The sequence below is a fragment of the Equus caballus genome, chromosome 13, assembly GCF_041296265.1.
Source record: "Equus caballus isolate H_3958 breed thoroughbred chromosome 13, TB-T2T, whole genome shotgun sequence".
Classification (NCBI taxonomy): Eukaryota; Metazoa; Chordata; class Mammalia; order Perissodactyla; family Equidae; genus Equus; species Equus caballus.
Genome location: NC_091696.1, coordinates 37,494,276 through 37,508,828, shown reverse-complemented (window position 1 = coordinate 37,508,828; position 14,553 = coordinate 37,494,276). Strand labels below are relative to the sequence as shown.

Here is a 14,553-nt window from a genome sequence, read left to right as displayed (position 1 = left end):
TTTCTTTGTGTTTCTCAGAGTTGATAATTTCAACTGTGCTATCTTCAAGTTTGCATATTTTTATGCCTACTCAAATATGCCTTTGAATCTCTTTAGTGCATTTTTCATTTCAGTTATTGTACTTTTCAGCTCAGAATTTCTTTTGGCTTCTTTTTATGTTTTCTATCTTTTTATGATTTTACAATTTCACTCATACATTGTTTCCCTGAATTTGTCCATGTCTTCACTTAGTTCTTTGAGCATTTTTAAGACCCTTGTTTGAGCCTTTGTCTAGCAAGTCCTCCATCTGTTCTTCTTCAGGGGTGGTTTCTTTTTCTTTTTGTAAATTCCAACATCTTACCGTATCTGCTACAGAGGGTTTTTTTTTAGGTTGGCACCTGAGCTAACATCTGTTGCCAAGCTTCTTTTGTTTTCTTCTTCTGTTCTCCCCAAAGCCCCCCAGTACATAGTTGTATATTCTAGTTGTAGATCTCTCTTTTTGTGCTATGTGGGATGCTGCCTCAGCATGGCTTGATGAGCAGTGCCACATCCACGCCCATGATCTGAACTGGTGAAACTCTGGGCCACTGAAGCAGAGTGCATGAACTTAACTACTTGGCCATGGAGCTGGCTCCAGGGATGGTTTCTTTTGATTATTTTTTCCCTTTGAGTGGGCCAAACCATTCCTGTTACTTTGGGATTTTGTTTTTGTGGAAAAGTGGACATTTGAATTTTAAAATGTGGTAACTCTGGAAATCAGATTCTCCCCCTCCTCCAGGTTTACTGTTTAAAAAATCTTTTAAAAATTGTTCTATGTTGTCTGTGTGCTAGGGATCAGCTTGAGGTATAAGCTTAAGGTCTTCTCAGATCCTTTTTGTGCATGCATTTTCCCCTAGCATGTGAAATGACTTTCTAAATTTCCTTGTATATGCTGTTAGTTTTGAACATCGTAATCCTTAAATGTCTCACATCCAAAAGGGGGAAAAGGGAAAAATGAAGAAAAAAGGAAAAATGTGCTTTCCCTCTAAATTCCCTGAAATCCACTTCAGCTGATGGTGGTTGCAACAATGGTGGCCTGCCTTTGTGTCTGCATGTCCTTGATCCAAAGGATTAATCTGCGCTCAGGGCACAGATTCCTGATATTTGGAGGGCAAGGTCCTTATTGCCCACCATTACTTTCACAAGCTCCTTTGGGAACACTGATTTGCTACCTCCCATGGGGCTGGGCATTGAAGGATGAGTAGCCACTACTTCATTAATGTATGAAATTGACTGAAATTAACTACAGTTTGTAGGCCACATCTTCCCCTGGAACCTGGAAGTATTCAAATAGACATCAGAATTTCAAAATAATTACATCAGACAGTTTCTGCCAGTACAATTGTTGTCTAGGTGGATAGACATATTCCTGGAGCCTCCTGCCCTGCCATCTTCCTTGATGTCACTTCTTACCCATTTTTGATTCCCTCTTTTATTTTATACAAAGTTATTTTAATGATTTCAAGATTCTCTCCTTTTCTTTGGCTTTCAGCATTTTTACTATGTTTCTGTGTATGGATCTCTTTGTAGTTATCCTACTTGGAGATTTTGAACTTCTCAGATGCAGAGGTTAATGTTTTTCATCAAATTTAAGAAGTTTTCCAGCACTACTTTTTCAAATATATTTTTCGCTCTTTTCTCTCCTTTCCTTTTGGTGCTCCCATTTTGCATATATTGATGTGTTTAATGGTGTCCCATAGGTTTCTGAGGCTCTATTCATTTTTCTTCATTATTTATTAGTTTTGTTCTTTGGATCACATGATCTCTATTGATCTATCTTCAATTTTGCTACTTATTCTGCCAGTTCAAATCTACTGTTAAGCCCCTCTGGCAAACTTTTCATTTCAGTTATTGTACCTCTTCATGACAGAATTTGCTTTTGGTTCTTTAAAAAAATGATTTCTATCTCTTTATTGATATCTTTTACTTGTTGAGATTTTTCAGTATACCTTCCTTTACTTCTTTAAGCACTGTTTAATTTATTCTATTGAATATATTTATTATAGCAGCGTGGTCTTTGTTAAGACTGACATTTGGTCATTTTCAAAAATAGTTTCCATTGTTTGATTTTTCCACACTGTGTATGGGTTAAATTTTCCTGTTTTTGGCATGTCTCATAATTTTTGTTGAAAACTGGACATTTTAGTTAATATAGTGTACAAACTCTGGTACTAGTACTCCAAGGCTTGTGATTGTTGTTTGCTTGTTTATTTATTTATTGATTGGCTGTATCTTTTTAGTGAAATCTATTTTCCCCCTTCCTCTTGTGGTGTGAAAAACCTCTGATGTTGCTCCCCAGAGGGTACTACCTTGGACATGTGCACAGTCACCCTGGGATGACAGTTTCTTTAGCAGGGCTCTCTTTGACTCTCAGTTTCCTTGACTACATCCAAATGGTAAACTCCACTACTTGCTAACTGAATGTTCTAATTGTTTTCATCAGTGCCTTAGGGCATAAATTGCTCCAAAGATATTTTCAATTACAGTTAGGTTCTTTTCAAGGATAGTTTTTTTTTTCCTTTTTCTCCCCAGGGCCCCCCAGCACATAGTTGTATATTCTTCAGTGTGGGTCCTTCTAGTTGTGGCATGTGGGATGCTGCCTTAGCATGGTTTGATGAGCAGTGCCATGTCTGCGCCCAGGATTCGAACCAATGAAACACTGGGCCGCCTGCAGCAGAGCGCGTGAACTTAACCACTTGGCCACCGGGCCAGCCCCCAAGGATAGTTTTTTTCCAAGAAATTTTATTGAGATCACAATCATTTATAACATTGTGTAATTTCAGGTGTACATGATTATTTATCCACTTCTGAATACACTTCATCATGCTCACCTCTAATAGTCTAATTTTTATCCATCACCATACATACATGCCCGTTTGTCCCTTTTGCCCACCCCACAATCCCCTTCCCCTCTGGTAACCACTAATCTGTTCTCTTTATCCATGTATTTGTTATCTTCCACATATGAGTGAAATGATGCAGTATTTGTCTTTCTCTGTCTGGCTCATTTTGCTTAACATCATACCCTCAAGGGCCATCATGTTGTTGCAAATGGCAAGATTTCTTTCTTTTTTATATTCCATTGTGTAGATAGATATCACATTTTCTTTACGATTTATCCATCAAAGGATATTTATGTTGTTCCATATCTTGGTTCTTGTGAATAATGCTGTAATGAATGTGGGAGTGCAGATATCTCTTTGAGATAGTGATTTAATTTCTTCAGATATATACTCAGAAATAAGATTGCTGGATCATATGGTAGTTCTATTCTTAATACTTTGAAGATCTTCACACTGTTTTCCATAGTGGCTATACTCATTTATATTCCCATAAACAATGCACAAGACTTCCCCTTTACATCTTTATCTCTTGTCTTTTTGATAACAGCCATTCTAACAAATGTGAGGTGATATCTCATTGTGGCTTTGATTTGCATTTCCCTGACTATTAGTGATGTTGAACATCTTTTCATACACCTGTTGGACATTTGTATGTCTTCTTTGAAAAAAAGTCTATTCAGATCCTTTGCCCTTTTTTAATCAGGTTTTTTTGGGAGAGCTAGTGAGGTGCCTGCATTTCTTATATATTTTGGATATTAACACCTTATCAGATATATAGTTTGCAAATATTTTCTCCCCTCCCATGGGTTCCCTTTCTATTTTGTTGATTGTTTCCTTTGCTGTGCAGAAGCTTCTTAGTTTGATGTAGTTTCATTTGTTTATTTTTGTTTTTGTTGCATGTGCTTTTGGTGTCATATCCAAAAAATTGTTGCCAAGCCTGACATCAAGGCGGTTTTCCCCTAAGTTTTCTTCAACTGTGGTTTTGGGTCTTATACTAAAGTCTTTAAACATTCTTGAGTTAATTTTTGTGAGTAGTGTAAGAAGTCCAATTTCATTCTTTTGCATGTGAATATCCAGTTTTCCTAACACCATTCATTGAAGAGACTCTTTCTCCATTGTGTATTCTTGGCTCCTTTATAAATATTAGTCGACTGTATATTCATGAGTTTATTCTGGGCTCTTGATTTATATTCAGTTGGTCTGTGTGTTGGTTATTATGCCAGTGCCATACTTTTTTGTTGTTGTTTTTTGTTTTTACTGAGGAAGCCCTAAGCTAACATTCGCTGCCAATCTTCCTCTTTTTGCTATTTTTGTGTGTGAGCCATCACTAAAGCATGGCCACTGACAGATGAGTGGTGTAGGTCCACATCCAGGAACTGAACCCAGGCTGCTGAAGCAGAACATGCTGAATTAACCACTAGGCCACTGGGGCTGGCCCCAGCCAGTGCCAGACTTTTTGATTGCTATAACTTTGTAATATAGTTTGAGATGAAGATGGTAATGCTTCCAGAATTGTTATTTTTTATGAAGATTGCTTTGGCTTTTTGGGTTATTTTGTAGGTCCATACAAATTTTGAGATTGTTCTTTCTATTTGAAAAGTACTGTTGGAATTTTTATAGGGTTTAAATTGAATATATAGATTGCTTTGGGCAGTATGAACATTTTAACAATATTAATTCTTCCATCTATGAACATGAGATAGCTTTCCATATATATTTATCTTCTTTAATTTCTTTGATCCCTGTCTTATAGTTTTCTCTGTACAGTTCTTTCAGATCCTTGGTTAATTTAATCCTAACTATTTAATTGTTTTTGATGCTACTGTAAATGGAATAGTTTTCTTTATTTCTCACTCTTTTTTTCTTTTGGTGAGGAAGATTGGCTCTGAGCTAACATCTGTTGCCAATCTTCCTTTTTTTCCTCCCTGAAGCCCCAGTACATAGTTGTATATATTAGGTGTAAGACATTCAAGTTCTTCTATGTGGGATGTCACCACAGCATGGCTTGGTGAGCGGTGTGTAGGGCCATGCCCAGGATCCAAACTGGTGAACCCCGGGCTGCTGAAGTGGAGTGCATGAATTTAGCCACTTGGCCACAGGGCCAACCCTTCTTTATTTCTTTTTCAGACAGTTTGTTGTTAGTGCATGCAAATGCAACTGATTTTTGTATGTTGATTTTGTATCCTGCAACTGTACTGAATTTATTAGCTCTAACAGTTTTTTGGTGGAGTCTTTAGGGTTTTCTATATATAAGATCATATCATCTGCAGACAAAGACAATTTTACTTCTTCCTTTCTGGTGTGGATGCCTTTTATTTCTTTTTCTTACTTAATTTCTCTGGCTAGAACTTTTGGTACTATATTGAATAGGAGTATTTTGGATGGGGCAAGAAAGAAGTGGGTCTCTTTGGCAGGGTCCCACAAAATTTGAGAAGCCAGGCGTTCATTCACATGTTCTTGCCTTCCCTCATGGGCCAAGAAGGCCTCTCTTGGCATTGAGATGTGCCACCTTGTGGTTGGGGTGACACTGGTAAAGTGAAACTGTTCCTCTTAACACTCACAAATGTGACCAAGTTTGGATTCTTTTGCCCACTGGTGTCCTGGAACTTCTCTGCTGGACTCTCCAACTTCCACAAAGGCACTCTCACATGTGGGTGACTGTCAAAATTGGTGTTCTTTGTGGGGAAGACAGTAGAAAACTCCTACTTGGTCATTTTGATGTCATCACTCTATTAGTATTTTGAACAAATTTTTATCTGTTAGGTGAATGAAGAGTAAGAAAAATTAAACTTTTTATTTTCTATCTTCACTTATTCCTTCTCTGATGCTTTTTCTTTGTTTATGTAGATCTGAGTTTCTGACCTGCGCCATTTTCTTTCTCTCTAAAGAACTTCTTTTAACACATCTTGCAAGGCAGGTCTACTGGCAAGAAATTCCCTCAAGTATTTTTTCCTGACAAAGTATTTATTTCTCCTTCACAATAAAGGGTAATTTCCCTGCGTATGGAATTTTATATTGGTGGTCCTATTCTCTCAACACTTTAAATATTTCACTACACTCTTCTTGCTTGCATGACTTGTGAGAAGTCGGATGTGATTCTTATGTTTGTTCCTCCCTAGGTAAAGTGTCTTTTTCCTCTTGCTTCTTTCAAGATTTTTTTCTTTTTCTCTCAGTTTCTGTAGTTGGAAAATGATAGGCCTAGGTGTAGTTTTTTTTTTTTTTTGTATTTATCCTGTTGGTGTTGTCCGAGCTTCTTTGATCTGTGGTTTGGTGTTGACGTTAATTTGGGGGAGATTCTCAGTCATTATTGTTTCAAGTATTTCTTTTGTTCTTTTCTCTCTTTTCCTTCTGGTATTCCCATTATGCAGTCTACTAGTCTACTAGTACTACTAGTACTACTAGTAAGTCCTTCAAAGGCATTATTCATTTCTGTTCTTGTTCTTTCTTAGCATTTCTTTTTGGTTCTTTCTTAGGATTTCCATCTCTCTGCCTACATTGCCCATCTATTGTTGAATGCTGTCCATTTTGTCCATTATAGACTTTAATTCCAACACTCTTTCCATGTCCAGTTCTGATGCTTGTTCTGGCTCTTCAAATTGTATTCTTACCTTTTGGTACACTTTATAACTTTTTCTTGATAACTAGACTTCCTGGCAAAAGGGAAAGGCAAAAATAGGCCTTTAGTAATCTGGTGGTGAGATGTGGGGAAGGGGAAGTGTTCTATAGCCTATGTGTATATCTCAGTCTTTCAGTGAGCCTATGCCTCTGGACTATGAACTTCACAAGAGTCTCAATTTTTTTCTCCCCTCTTATGTGGAACAAGATGGCTAGAGTTGGCTGGAGTTGGGTATTTCCCTTTCCCCAGGTCAGTTAGGCTCTGGTCAAATAGTTTCCCCCAAGGACCTGCCTTGTTACAAAGAAAAGAGTTCTCTGATGTGTTTTAAAATGGTTCTTTTCCCCTCTCCTGCTAGAAGCATGAGGGGATTTTTATCTGATAGTTGCTGTGGTAACTTGGTCAAGGTCCTGGAGGTAACTATCACAATATTGTGGGAGCTCTCCATAACTGGGTCCCCCTGGAGTTTTTACCTCTCACAATTGTCCATACAGCATCTCCAGCAGATCAGGTTTTCCTACCCTGGCACAGGTTCCCATTGTGGTTTCTGCTTGAGTCTCTGCTCTAGTAAGCCATGACTCCCTGTATTTGCTTGTCTGTCTCACCAATCTTGGCTGTAGTGGTTTGCCCTGTGTCCTCACATCTCTTTCAGATCCTAGAAGAGTTGTTGATTTTTCAGTTTGTTCAGCTTTTTAATTGTTATTAGGACAGAGTGGTGATTTCAACATTCTTATGTACTTGGCTGGAAAGCAGAGCATTTGTTCATTTTTGAAGGTCCTTGCTTACTGTGATAATCTTAGGTTAAGCTACACGCATTGCAATGGGTCCAAAGTTTCAACTCTTATCTCAGTACTGGTGTTAGAATTTGCTTCAGGACAAACCAGCTTTTGCATTTTATTATTGTCACTATTAGGTTTCATCCTGATAAGTTTTTTCTGTTCTATTTTGGTTCTTTGAATTTTTTTCACTTTTTTTCCTCAGTCTAAGCAAACCATTAAAAAGCAGTTTTACTTTATGTTTTCCAGCACGTATTTTAATTTTAACAGCAGGACCTTTCTGAGAGTATCATCTGCCATGATGTAGAAAGAGGAACTATTTTCTTTGTGGTCTTTTAAAAATAATGCACAATCTCTTAAATTCTTTGCCATTAGGGAGAACATTTAATTAAAATAATCTTCCAATTCATATAGTTAATCTGGGACTGAAAGGTATATTTAAGTTGCCTTTCACATGTTCTGTTTCTTTCTTTTCTCCTTTTCTGGGTGATCTTTATGTATAGGCCCCATGCTGGTTCCTTTCTATTCTGCTGTCTTTAAATGGGGAAGTTTTATTTGAAACAGCTAATTTGCTCAAGGGTAGTATAGGGAAAGATTGCTAAATCAGCAAACCTACCTACATAGTTTTACAACCAAGCTATTGTGTTCACCTCCTTCAGGAAAAGTTTGTCCTCAGTTTTTTGTGTCCTCTTTCTCCTTTAGGTTGAGTAGGATGTTGGAGTGGCTCAGAGTATTTATGATTCTATGTAGTTAATTCAGTATCTTCAACACTGCATACAATAAGTGCTCCATAAATCTTATCATATGAATGCATGATTAAATGAAATATTCAACTTCCTAATGGACATATTTATCTGGATATCTAAGTATAATTAACCTGATTAATATGGAATTATCTTTCCCGGGTAGTGGTTCCTCCTCTTGAATTGCCCATTCCTATATCTATATATCTATCTATCTGTCTGTCTATTTATCTATCTATCCATTTCCTTCTCTCCATTCTTAATGTCACTTCCTCAGTGCAGGCCAGTACCATTTATTGCTTTACCATTGTTATAGCCTCCATGCTTTTAATCTTGCATTTTGACCACTGGACCGCCACATTGTTGTTAGAGTAATCATTCAAGTTGAAGACTAAGCAAGTCAGAATTATTAAAAGGCTTACCATGTCTCTGCTTAATGATTAGAATAAAGTAGCAGGAATAGAAATAAATAGAATCTGGCAATAAATGCTGTGTACCATGTGCACCGAGAGGCACTTACTGAGATTACCACACAAAAGCAAAATGATTGATTTTTATGCATTACATATCCAGATTATTTCCTTGAAAGGAGAAAAGGGAGTTTTTTGTTCTTGTTTGCATTTCACAAGCATTGCCTGTTTCACAGCTCAGGGAAAGGCAGAGGATACATGCTCAAAAAGAGGGGAAACTTTAAAAAATTATCAAGGATAACAAATAGAGACTTAACTTTAATAATTTAACTCTAAATGAATATATATGAACAGGTTCATCTTACTGGTTGTTTCCTACAAGAGACTGGTGAGAATCTCTGCTATTTGAGATAGCTTCTTAGCATTATCAGGGATAATTTCATAGAAAAATTATTCCATAAGGATCCTAATATAAAAGCTCAACAAACATCAATAACTCATGGGAAAAAGTTAATTATTGAGGACATGCAGCAGAACAACATATATGAGTTAACATAATTGTCACAGTCAGTCCTACCTTTATTGCCTGGGAAAGCTGTTGCAATGAAGTTTTTGAACTCCCCTAGTTTATCTTCATTCTTGTCAATGTTAATCTTTGCTGTCAGCCTGTATACATTACCAAACTTGTTCTTCAGGTGCTGACGGCTGCCTAGGCACTTGAACCTCCCCTTTACCATGATGGCCAGCCTTGTACAGAGGGCCTCACATTCTTCCATGCTAAGGGGACAAAGGAGATAGTGCTGAAGAGACTCCCTTTCAGAGGGCAAATTTCATATTTCAAAACAGAGCTAGGATTATAAGGTAACATTTGCAGTAAGAAATCTTGGTATTGCAGATGATCACCAAAAGACCATAGAGTCACACCCTGCATAATAATGTTTCAGTTAATGGTGGGCTGCATATACAATGGTGGTCCCATAAGATTGGTACTGTATAGCCTAGGTGTGTAGTAGGCTGCACCATCTAGGTTTGTGTAAGCATACTCTGTGATGTTCACACAACAACAAAATTGCCTAATGACATTTCTCAGGAAGTATCCCCAATATTAAGTGATGCATGACTGTATTTTGGAAGAGGAGATTTTAAAATTCAAAGCAGTTGATTCTTAAATCCACAACAGGATTAGTTCCCTAACTTCCTACCTTCTATCAGTTCTGGATTCCAGAACTCAACTGAGGATTCTTGGCTTTAGCCAAGAATCAGCCTCTACACATGGTCCCTCCTATGTAGATCATATACTTAGACAAGTTCACTGACCTATATTCCTGGCTCCAACTAATTCCTTCCTGTACAATTCTAACTCTCAACCAAACATCCCAATGGGTCATACCTGTGGGAAGTTATGATGATAGCTTTGCCACTTTTACACATCCATGTAACTGCATCCCAGAGCAGGTGCCTGGCTACTGGGTCCATGCCAGTGGATGGCTCATCCAGGAATACCACTGAGGAATTTCCCATTAGGGCAATAGCAGTATTCAATTTACGTTTGTTTCCTCTACTTTATCATCAAAGAAGGAAAGAGAAAGTAGAAGAGAAAGAAGGGTACACACATCATTAATTCATGGGACAGAATTAGCTCATATAAACACAGTACTGATTTGATATGACTCACAAAGCAGTAGGCCCAAATCCAGATGTACATATCAACTCATTTTCATTGAAATGACTTTTTCTTTTGTAATTTATTTCAGCATCATTATTGGTAAAATATTTTTGTTTTTGGGAGACAAAGAACCATAGGGAGATATGAACAAAGGTGCTCTTTTTTGAAATGCAATACAGCTTATATCTGCAAAAGGTTAACGTCATACAAGTGGGATCTGACTTATTCCTGACATCTAAACCCTGAGAGGACATTAGTCTATTTTACAGTCATTGCCTCTGGGTGACAGAGGGATCAGGTTGAGTTTGCAGGCATTCATTCTAAATAGTAGAAACACAGGTAGGCAGCTTAATAATTGCAACAGCACAATGTCTCACCTGTATATGTTGACAAACTTGTCAGCCTGGGTTTCCAGGTGCATTGAATGCAAAAAGGTTTCCACATACTTATAAATGTCTGGCTCAGGGACCCCCCGCAGCCTGGCATACATAATCAGCAATTCTCGACCTGTCATGTGGTTCAGCATGGGGTCAGATTGAGGACAATAGCCAATTCTTGACCTAACCTGAATCAAGAGGGTAATCATAAGCAACAGACCCAAGTCAACTATTCTATTCAGTATACAGTTAACAGAGATGAGATAGAAAACCTGAAGTTTTCTAGCTCATGCTGCTAAGAAGGTTGATACCCATAAAGGTCCCAAGAAGGATTATTTCTTTTCCAGTCTAAGGAATCTTTACAGCTGGAACCCACTGTAGTAAAATGGAATACTAACATTCCTAATTGGCATTTTCAACATATACACATTGTGCACTACTATGTGTCCAAGATAGATGTTTGTTAGATGAAATTGCCTATTCACATATCATTAGGAAGGAACCATTCTATTAGATCAATTAAAATAATGTATAGGATTCCACTTCCAGCAATGGCCAAGTAACTTCTACCAGTCCAACCCACCCACAGATAACAATTATAAGATATATATATATACAGATAGATTTATATATATATATAAAATGTGGTATATCTATACAATGGAATATTATTCAATGATAAAAAAGGAAATCCTGCTACTGGAAACAACATGGATGGACCTTGAGGGCATTATGCTAAGCGAAATAAGTCAGACAGAGAAAGACAAATACCATATGATCTCACTTATATGTGGACTTTATTTTTGTTTTAAAATACATTTTTATTTTATATTGTTCTTAATTTTTCTATGAAAGTTTTCTCTAGTTTTTCTCATTTAAAGACCATTATTCTTATTTGCTCTTAACAAAGCTGATGGAATAGTCCCTATGAAACTTTCCTGGACTGGTATTTTATTTGACCTTATTTTATTTTATTTCATTGAAGAGTGAATCTTTGACAACTTTCTCTATTTCGTCTATGGAAATTATGATTGTTTCAGTTTTCTACTTTCTATTTCTTATGAGGTCAATTTTAATAATTTGTATGTATCTAGAAAATTATCAGTTCCACTAAAGATTTAAATTTTATTTGCATGAATTTGATTCAAGTACTTTGTGTTTCTTATTTCTTTTCAATGCATTTGTGTTCTCTCCTTTTTTAAATAGGTTTATCCATTTCTTTATTTTTACAAAGTTCTAATTGTTTTGACTTACTTGTTGGATAGCTAACTTTATATTTATGCTAATTAATTTATGCACTTGTCTACATTTACATTTTATGTGTTTTCCTTCCATTCATTTTTGTTTTTTTCTGAGTCAAGTGTTTATTCTTTCTTCTTTATTGAAATGAGTATATAAGATTATACATTACTCTCTGAGTAGTGATTTAGTCTCATAGTCTCTGACATATAATGCTTTCATTATTTTCTATAAATTTTTGTAATTCTTGACTGAAAGCAAGAGTTATTTAAAGGTGAACTTTTAAATTTCAAAATGGGAGGGGCTTTTCCTATTCTGATTTTATTTCTTGTTTTATTCAACTACAATAAGAAAAAAATATATATCTATATTTTGGAAATATATTTTTTTTAATGTATAGCATAAAAATGATCCCATTCATAAGTGAATTATTTTTGAAGGATGCAGAGTTTGATATATATCAAACACGTATATATATATTTTACCATGTTGACTATGTTGCTTACATATTCTTTTTTTTGGTGAGGAAGATTGGCCCTGAGCTGACATCCACTGCCAGTCTTCCTCTTTTTGCTTGAGGAAGATTGTCCCTGAGCTAGTATCCGTGCCAATATTCCTCTATTTTGTATGTGGGACACTGCCACAGCATGCCATGACGAGTGGTTTGTAGGTCTGCACCTGGGATCTGAACCCATGAACCCTGGGCTGCTGAAGCAGAGTGCGTCAACTTAACCACTATGATACTGGGCTGGCCCCACATATTCTTTGTCCATATTTATTTTCTATTGACATGATTTGTCTTAGACTAAAAGAATAGAATTACACTTCATGTTTGTTTTTCTTCTCATATCTCATATAATTTCTGCCTTAGGGAGGTTGCTTATGTGTCATTTGGTTCAAAAAATATTCATAACATTTTAGTCTTCATTATAATGTTACCTTTTAGTATTAGTGCCCTTTTTATCATTTTTGATGCTTTTAGACTTGAATTCCACCTTGTTTTAAATTAAAGCTGAAATTCCTGATTTCTTACTCTTTGCATTTTATTCTCCACATTTCTGAATCACTGTATAAGGCATGTCTTAAGGTTAGCACAAGTTTGGGCTTTATTTGGGATTGCAATTTTAAAATATTTTTTATAGATTAGATTTGTATTTTATAGATTAGATTTTATAGGTGACTTAAACCGATTTATATTTATTGACATGCCTGGTGTTTATTTCCTTTTTATTTTCTTCTGATATTTACAAGGGTTCGTATTGTTCTAATGGTATCTTTTATAAATATCTATTTATGTATCTTTGAAATTTCTTGAACTGTGCTTTAATCCAACATATGATCAGTTCTTCTAAATAAATATTCCTTGTGTGTATGAAAAAATAGTATCATTCTTCAGTTGCTGGGTATAATGTTTTATATATTTCTTTAGATTAAGCCTGTTAATTTTTTTGTTCAAATATTGTACAGCATTAATGATTTTTAATGTCCATGTTCTGTCTACTATAGGAAAAAGTTATGTTAAAATTAGCCACTGCAATCATGAATTTGTCTTTCTCCTTGAATTCTTCCTCCTTTTTAGGCTTTGTATATTTTGAGACTATATTCTTAGACACCTAAATTTTTTTTTCCTGAGGAAGTTTCACCCTGAGCTAACATCTGTTGCCAATCTTCCTCTTGTCTTGCTTGAGGAAGATTAGCCCTGAGCTAACATCTGTGCCAGTCTTCCTCTATTTTGTATGTGGGTTGCCACCACATCATGTTTGATGAGTGGTGTAGGCCTGCACCCAGGATCTCAACCCACGAACCTGGGCCACTGAAGCAATGTGTGCTGAACTTAAGCACTATACACAGGGCTGGCCCCTGTAAAATTTTAAACTATGTCTTTCTGATGAAAATTATGCAGTTACACTCTTCTAACTCTAGTAATAGTTTATGCCTTAAAGTTTTGTCTCATATTATTATAACTATCCTTGCTCTTTTAGCTATCTTTTTCTCTCCGTTTACTTTCAAATTTTCCTTATGTTTTTAAATATGCCCATTGTAAAGAGGATATAGTTTAATTTTTTATTTCTTTATTTTTATCCAAATGGTCAATCTTTGCCCATTAACTGTAACATTGTGTTCACTTATACTGAAAGTCATCACTCATATATGTGAATTTAAATCTTTCAATTTGATTTATGTATTCTATTTGTCCCACATCTTGGTTACTCTCTTTTTTCTTGCCTTATTTTGGATTGTTTGAGCATTTTTTATCATTACATCTTTTGCTTTACTTTTTAAATTTATATACAATATTTCTATCTTTTAGTGGTTTCTCTAAAACTTAAAATAGTCTTACTTATCAAAATAAAAAATTAATCGCTATATTTTACTCCTAGACTACATAAATAAGAACATTTTAACTTTATTTACTACTTTTGGAACTTATATCTGGCCATTGTCCCGTGTTCTAATTATTTCATAATTCTCATTAATATGATTACTTCATAGAGTGAGTGTACATTGGCATTTACTCATATGTTTACTACCTTTTTCTTCGTTTTCATTCCTTCTTCCATTGCAAGCCTTCTGTGTTGGATCAGTTTTCTTATTCTTTTTTTTTTTGATTGGCACCTGAGCTAACATCTGTTGGCAATCTTCTTTTTTTCCCTTCTTCTCCCCAAAGCCCCCCAGTACATAGTTGTATATTCTAGTTGTAGGTCCTTCTGGTTGAGCTATGTGGGATGCCACCTCAGCATGGCCTGATGAGTGGTGCTGGGTCCATGCCCAGGATCCAAACCAGTAAAACCCTGGGCCACTTAAGCAGAGTGCGCGAACTTAACCACTTGGCCATGGGGCTGGCCCCGGGTTTTCTTATTCTTAAAG

The 14,553-nt window shown here is 36.1% G+C and overlaps 1 protein-coding gene across 23 annotated transcripts in view; it reads right to left on the bottom strand.

Moving 5' to 3' along the window:
• Nucleotides 1-14,553, bottom strand: part of ABCA16 (ATP binding cassette subfamily A member 16) — a 223,653-nt gene that overhangs the window by 10,279 nt on the left and 198,821 nt on the right. For 14 of the 23 annotated variants that reach the window (XM_023616175.2, XM_023616174.2, XM_023616178.2 and 11 more), the window contains 3 exons: nt 10,447-10,634; nt 9,794-9,964; nt 8,981-9,180 (listed from right to left, as the gene is read on the bottom strand). In XM_023616175.2, coding sequence (XP_023471943.2) covers nt 8,981-9,180; nt 9,794-9,964; nt 10,447-10,634 — 559 coding nt within the window. The remainder of the gene's footprint in view (nt 1-8,980; nt 9,181-9,793; nt 9,965-10,446; nt 10,635-14,553) is intronic. The other 9 variants (XM_070232196.1, XM_023616177.2, XM_070232194.1 and 6 more) reach the window with 1 other exon arrangement.